At 38.2% G+C, this 8,043-nt stretch overlaps 1 protein-coding gene across 1 annotated transcript; it reads right to left on the bottom strand.

Moving 5' to 3' along the window:
• Positions 1 to 1,727: 1,727 nt before the first annotated feature.
• Positions 1,728 to 2,888, bottom strand: LOC148735599 (uncharacterized). The gene has a single exon (XM_088753518.1). The coding sequence runs from the start codon at positions 2,804 to 2,806 to the stop codon at positions 2,126 to 2,128; it is 681 nt and encodes a 226-aa protein (XP_088609644.1). The 5' UTR covers positions 2,807 to 2,888; the 3' UTR covers positions 1,728 to 2,125.
• Positions 2,889 to 8,043: the final 5,155 nt, after the last annotated feature.

An 8,043-nucleotide genomic window follows, 5' to 3' on the forward strand; every position in this document is an offset into this window, starting at 1 on the left:
TTTTGTATCAGTGAGCCTTATGCGGCTCTCAACTGGTTTTCCATCTTCAAGCCCCCTTTTTGTCCTTACATTTAAGCTCAAAAGATGTTTCCTCACGGCCAACACAATCCAATTTAATAACTTTCATTTCCAACATATACATTTTCAGTATGCGCAGTGTTGAAGGCTTTGCTGTCCCCATTAGACACCCCATCCACTTGTATTGTTAATTATGTGGTTCCAGGGATCTCCTCTAAAGGATTTAAGTTTACCTTCTGCCTCCATGGCTGGGAAACACTCATTAAAATTTATGTCACACTCACTTGTGGCCGAACTCTCTTGTAAGGCCGAGTACCAACGTAGTTTCTTTGTATTTTAGATCGAATTTCGGTGTTAAATACAGTTGCCCTTTCGTGTTGGCGTCTTGAGTCTTGTTCAACGACCTTCGACGGAACAGTTCGTTCGAGCTCTAAAGACAATGTCATTTACTGAAAATAGAAAAATTCTTGAATCTGCAAACTTCTAAAATTCTCAACAAGTTTTGAAACTACCGTTGGTTTGATATTTAGCAGAACATTCTGTGAATTTTATTAGAAACTAGTAGTCAAAGTTACAGGTCATACATCAACGGTACAAAAACCACGAAACAAATATCGGTGATTTCAAATATTAATTTTGCTCTTTCAGTTGTCTCTGTACTATACTTTTGGAGACCTATAGCAATGACGTGTTATGTTCCAAAATAACATTGCATTGTAGGAAAATCAAAAGGGAGGGTATTTTCCTTCGAGTTTCTTTGACTCAGGTGCCTCAATATTCCCCTCACTTTGCCATGACTCAGTTGACGGTATTTACTTGTAAAGTGTTTCCATTATGGCTGACGATGATGATTGGTATAACATTGGATTCAGTTTTAATGATTTTCCTCCGTTCTGATAGCTTTAAGCCGACTTGGGTAAACATTAGCCCGATCGAGACATTCTACAATAAGAACAGGACAACTGGGGATGAAAAGGTTTTGTCATCTGATTGAAAATGAGTATTTATCAGACTTGTGTATACCAGTTTAAATTTGTTTATTATTCCTTTATTAGCAATATTTATGCAGGCTAGCCCAGTTTAATCAATCTGGTTTGAATGATTAGATGCTGAATAATAAGTATAACAAAATGTATTTGGAAATATGAAATTCATAGGTTGTTCACGAACGAATTGAAATTTACTATCCTCAGATACCCTTTCCCAAAATGGCAGAAAATACAATCATCCTTTTGCCTCCTTGTTCATGAGCCCCTGCTAACTATTTCAAGCCACATATTCTATTAAAATCTTCTAATAAATAAATGGAGCTGTGACACACTGTTACCCAGCTGAGAATGCAACGTTTCTTTTTTATACATCACACTTGTTTACTTAACCCTTAGACCCCAAAGAGTGACTGGCTTCAAATATCTCCTTACAGTATCATCCCTGGGTCACACATTGAGGTCACAAATCACCAACCAAAGAAGTTCTTGTTTTTGTTGATAAGTTCTTCTTATATATCAATTTTCAAACACAGAATTGATTTTTACTATGAGCTATTTAAAAAGGTTTGAATAAAATATCTTTGAAGAGCATCGAGAGATTGTTAACTTTTCAGGTTCTAATATCTTGTGCACATTTAATACATGTACCAACTCTATTAATTTCTTGCACTGTCCCCGGCCTGTCAGTTGGCCAGTCTACCAATTCTGTTCTAACCACGTCCTCCTTCTGTCACAGTTATGGCATGGACAAGAGCTGTTCATCAACCCTTTACATTTGCATTTTACAACACAGTGCTTTGTCTCTGCAATACTCTACAACTATGTGACAGTAGGCATATGCAGCCATAGATGGCATAACCTCGGTGTATTTTTTGGCAGGCATAGCTTTGGTAGATATAACAGTCAATAAAAAAAAATAATAATAATAATCATCTTTATTGAGGAAACTTTTTCATAACAGATATAGTTTTCAAAAAGGACCTCGAAACTAGAGATATATAGTAGAAACAAGAAAGCAATAAAATTGCAAAGGGATTAAAAGGATACAAAAATGCATAAAAAATTAAAAATCAAAAATATATTAAAAATAAGCATAAATAAAAATTAAACGTAAGTAGCTATATTAAAAACTTAAAAACATTACGTCTAAAACTATTGACATTCTTTGAGTCTTTGATAGTTTGACTGAGGGAGTTAAAATCGGAAACGGCATGATATTGTGATCTTTGCTTCCCCCAATTTCTTTTGACACGCGGTAATCTAAAATTGCCTTTGTTACGTGTCTTATGCCTATGAAGTACGTCTTGTCTAATCAAGTCCATATTGTGATTAATTAGGCCATTGATGCATTTGTACACGTGTACACATCTTCTTTGAAATCGCCTTTTCTCTAGAGGCAGCCACTTGAGAACGGCTAATGCCTCAGTGGAGGATGAGTAGAATGGTCTATTTAAAATAACTTTAGCGGCCTTATTTTGCAAAAGTTGCAAACTAGACATAAGGGTAATATTATGTTTATCGCCCCATACTAGATCAGCATATTCAAAAAGGGGCATAACAAGACCTTTATAGAAAAGTAAACGCGCCCTTAAAGGCAATAAATGCTTTATACGCTTGAGAATCCCAAGCCTCTGATTGATTTTCCCAGTTAGGTGTTCAATATGATCAGTCCATGTGAAATCCGAAGATATATGTGTACCGAGGTATTTAAAGCTGCGAACATTACTTATGCTATGATCTAAAATCGAAACAGACAAATCTACTTTGCTTTCGCGTTTCCTATTACTACCGATAAGCATGCATTTAGTTTTGTCCAAATTTAAAGTCAGTTTGTGATCATGAAGCCATTTCGCCACACCTAGTAGATCGTTATTTAACTTATCACTCAAATCCTTCGAGGATGTACCATAGCAATAAATCACATTATCGTCTGCATTAAGGGACGCGTAGCAGGAGTTAAGCACGTTTGGCAAGTTATTTATGTAAATCACAAATAACAAAGGCCCTAAAATGCTACCGTGTGGCACCCCATGCGTGACTGGAAGTTCCTCAGATAACTCATTTCCACATGAGGTGCGCTGTTGTCTACCAGTTAAGTAAGAACGGAACCAGCAAAGAGCTGTTTCAGAAAGGCCGATCTCGGATAGCTTGCATAACATTATTTGATGGTCTACCGTGTCAAATGCCTTGGTTAGATCGATGAACACAGCCCCGCAAAGCTTTCTTTGTTCCATGTTTAAGAGCAGCTCATCGGCAAATGAGGTCAAAGCTGTTGTAGTTGAGAGACCCTTCCGGAAACCAAACTGCTTGTTGGACAATAAACTATTGGTAATCAAGTACTGATACAGTTGCAAGTGTACCGCTCTCTCCAAAATCTTACTTAGTGTAGGGAGGATTGAGATGGGGCGGTAGTTGGAAACGTTAGTCCTGTCACCTGACTTAAACAATGCCGTGATTTTCGCGCATTTCCACAATTTGGGAAATTGACTAGTGCGAGTTGAAAGATTCAAAAGTTTAAAAACAGATGGTGCAATAGTGTGAGCTGAGATTTTAAGAAGTCTCGCGCTAATTTTGTCAAGACCAATCGCCTTGTTTTTTTCTTCAATGACAAAAGCTGCTCAAGCACAAATGATTGATCCAATTCAGTCAAATCCAACTGGAAAAGCGGGTGTTTTGAAACGGAATTTAAATTCAAGGCGGAAGTCGGTATTCTATTTGCTAGAATTCGACCAATGGAAGCAAAGAAGCTATTCATTGAAGAAGCAATGGATTGGGATGTTATATGCTGAACGCCATCAGAGATAATACACTGAATACTCTCTGAAGATGAGTTCCGATTGCATGCTTCGTTCACTGCTTTCCACACCTTTTCTGAGTTGCCATTTGCTTCCTCGATCATGTCACTGTAATATTTAGAGTTGGCAGTACGTACTAAGCCATTAACCTTGTTCCTAAGCTTTGCATACATTGACCAAAGACGCGCCGAGTTCGATTTTCGCGCCTTTCTATGCACCCAGTCACGTTCTTTCATAGTATCACTTATTTGACTGTTCATCCATGGAAGAGGCGTTCCCTTGACACGCCTTCGTTTCACTGGTGCGTGTTGATCAGCAACCTCCGAAAACATTTTGTTCCACACAAACAAGGCATCGTCGACGTTGTCCTCGTTTTCAACAATATGCCAGGGAATATCCCTAAGATCATCATTAAATAAAGTCGGATTGAAATTTTTATAGGAGCGATACTCGAGTGTTCTCGGTTTAGCCTTTGCTGCAATACCAGCTTTAATTATGCAAAATACCAGAAAATGGTCGCTGAGTGGTACCGGAACAACACCAGATTTGACAATGCGGTGTTCATTATTAGCAAAGAGCAAGTCGATCATTGTCCGCGAGGTGTCAGTTATGCGCGTCGGTTCTTTTATTAACTGAGTAAAGTTGTAGGCCCGCGAAAAGTTAAGAAGTTCTTGTTTATCTCTTTTTGCCAATTTAGAACTCGCCATCATGTCTGCGTTAAAATCGCCTAGAATTACCACATCCGATTTTTCCAGATCCACAGATGACATACTCTAATGTAGCGAAGAAATAAAGGTCTGAAAGTCAGAATCCGGTGCTCTATAAGCGCAGCAGACGAGTGTTGGCTTGCATTTGTCTCTAATCAACTCGATCCATAGACATTCCTGACCGCCAGTATTAATATCATTCCGCAGGCGAAAAGTCAAACCTTCTCTCACATAGATAGCTACACCACCATATGCCTCTTTAATGCCACTGCGATCCCGACGAACGCACACGAATCCAGGAAGATTAATTTCTGTGTCGCAAATATTCCCATCCAACCATCATCTTGGATAGAGTTAGAATGTCCACTGTTTTACTGTCGATTCCCTCAAGGCGCAAAGAGTCGGTCTTGTGTACAAGACTTCGAATGTTTAAGTGAGCAATTTTCAGTCCGCGAGTGTTCCTTATGTCGTGTAGCGTCTGGTAGCCAGGGTTAGATTCAATATCACCGGCCAGAGCAATTAGAGCTAGGGCGAAACAGGCTCGATGAAAGAGCTTACAAAGCATAACAGCTTTGAGCGAATTACTAAGCTCTTTATCTCCGGACGGATTCCTCTGTTGACGTAAATTACCCGCAATTTCAGTTCTGCAGCTCACTTTTGAGACAAAATACACATCACTGTCGTTTAGAAAAGTGCTCTTCTGCAGATTTAAGGACTTGTAGTTTACAAGACACATAAATGCAGAGAAATATACAAATGTTCGCAGAGAGCCTGAGTCTGTATCCGCCCGCCATGATGTCCTGCCATGATGTCATGAAAGCGTTGATCTTTGTGTAACTCCACACAGAAAATTGCCCCACGTGCTCAAACTGAGCACAGCGAGGTCCATTTGTCACAACAGACAGCCAAATATTTTCTCGTTCAATAACCCTTTTATGACGTGACGACCACGGTTTTGTCGCTTTCAGGTAAACGAAATTGTACACGTTTGATGTATTGCCTCGCTAAAACACCCATGAACAACTGTTAGAAGGTTAACGTTTGCCCATACAGCAATTGGTACAACATTGATTAACAACTGCTACTAAAGTATGTGGCTTTCATTGTTTTTGCTAAACAACCATCACAGCCATATTCTGATAACGAGTCTCGATTGCGAGAGACATGCTGGTGAAAAACCACTCAGTAACGAGTGGAACTGAAGTGTGGATGGCAAAAGATTGCAGAATCTTAAACAGCGGCTCGTTCTCTAAGAAAATAAACTGATACAAATACATGAAGCTGTTCACAGAAACTATAGATAGCTGTGGATTCATACAACATGCTCATGATAGCGATGTCAGCTGTCAGATCTCAGTTACGGTAGACTGTGCGAGAAAGTAAGATCCAATGCACTCGAGGACTACCTTGCCATAAATGAAGGTAAAGACTTAAGAATTTGTGGAGTAACACTTCCAGACCGAAACCTTTTATATATTTCGAGAACCTCATAAACTGCATAGAACCAACTGTTACACCCGGTTCCAAGTAATTGCTACAAAATTTTTCATTTTACCGCTATCAAGATGTCATCTGTAATAATAATAATGATAATATCGTTTATTCAAACCTCTTGCAGAAAATGCTGAATTACAGGTTTATAATATTAACAACAATGTAGGAGAAAAAAGGGGGAAAACTGTACAAAATGCTTTAAACTACATACAAGTAAAAAGAGCATGTACATAAAAATGATAATACTAAAATGATAATAATGTTTATTATAAAAAAACGAGTATGATTAAACTGGCAAGTATTTGACTGTCACAAAGTTCTTATATAAAGTTCTTATACAAAGTTATATAAAGTTCTTATACAAAGTTGTCTATATATTTATACTGCAAACTTTCGTGAAAGACATCTGAAGGTATTGACAAATGATTTGATGATGCTTGACTCACCATTGACCAGTCTAATTGGCTTTAACCCCTCTACTGTTAGAAGGAAGGAGGAAGTAATTTCAACCTTACAGCGTCAATACGTATTTAAGTTTTTTGAGAATTTATGGAGCTTTATGTTTTATTGTATTGTCATATAGAGCGAGATTTCTGTTGGGTGTTCTTCACCAGATTTTTTATGCAGCAAGTTGTTGTCACGGTCACTGGGTAAAACCTTCTTACTAATTTGTGAAACACTACCCATCATCTTGATGATAAGCTAGTTAATAATACAAGTTTATGATACAACAGAACTCATATTGTACTCTTGGGTAGAGAGATACAGAGTGTAAGTGTAAAGTGTGTTTTTTAAAAAAGTAATATGATGAACTCAGACCATGAGGAATCCTCACTGTCAACCATGATCCTCTGCTGCTCCTGAAACCCCTTAGATATTACAGTACAAGGGACTCGTAATTTTACCTTAAATTGTCAATATGTAAAAGTGCTAACAGACTACGAGAATGGACCTAAATATTGGGTGGAAAGTGTTTTCTTTTAACACTAAATTATTTCAACTTATCAACATGGAAATGCATTGCAAATTTGATGTTGGTCAGTGGAAATGGTCGAAGCCATGCATGATTTTCCGAGATTTTTTCATTAAATTGATGAGTCAAACCATACGCATGACATTCTATTGATTTGCTAATTTTTTTATGGATAGTTTTCTTGAGTTTTGGCTGGGAGACATGGTTACTTTACCAAACTGCTGGTCTCCTGAGAGGAGTGTGGCAATGTTGCTTCTTCCAATGCTGTTTTCTGCAGCGCTGTTGTAATTAGAATATTATGTGAACAGTTTGTGGTGGGCCATTTTATTTCCTCCTCATTCTTAGACAGCAAGGTAATATGTCAGAGCAGTACACCTGATCTGTAAGACTGACGATGACCTGTTATTCAGGCTGTTTGCCTACATATCCAAGGTCATGAAGAGGAGTGACTTAACATGTTGTCTATGAATGATGCTGCTTTGGATAGGATTACCTGCACATAACCGCTTAAAACTCTGACACTCTCCTAATTATCAAACAAATTCCCATCAGACAGGCTTGGTAGAATAAAACCTGATCTTGTTATTGCATCAGGCACGTATTTATTACTCCATATCATGAAGGGAGCTTTGCAGCACCGTCTTAGGTCCTTTTGTTTCCGTCATTCACATCCAGCGCTACCTTTAATAGAAGAGAACCTTGATGAAATAAATTGTTATTACCAATAATTCTTTAACTATGGCACTACAGTCTAGCCCAGCCAAGATCAGATTTTATTAGTCTAACAGATTGAAAACAACAGCATAATTTAACATCCTACTTTTTTGTTCTATTGGGAGTGGGCTTCGGAGCTTATTGTGCAGTGAATTTTGCACTTGTGATGGGTGTTTTCCCTATTGACAGAGAAAAAACTAAAGATCTGGCTGTTTGGCACCAGGTGCTACAAAGTTGCACGAAATGGTGGCTCACTAGTTTCTGGATTAAAGCACTTTTTAAATAAGTTAACCTTTCACCAATATTTTACAAGTGCTGAGTGAAAATCTGGCTGTGCTGAGTGCTGAGTGAAG

This window comes from Stylophora pistillata, chromosome 3 (genome assembly GCF_964205215.1).
Source record: "Stylophora pistillata chromosome 3, jaStyPist1.2, whole genome shotgun sequence".
In the NCBI taxonomy this organism is placed as follows: Eukaryota; Metazoa; Cnidaria; class Anthozoa; order Scleractinia; family Pocilloporidae; genus Stylophora; species Stylophora pistillata.

What these genes read in the sequence shown, in the direction of transcription:
- LOC148735599 (XM_088753518.1), bottom strand. Translation starts at nt 2,806, where the DNA reads ATGCTTATCGGTAGTAATAGGAAACGCGAAAGCAAAGTAGATTTGTCT.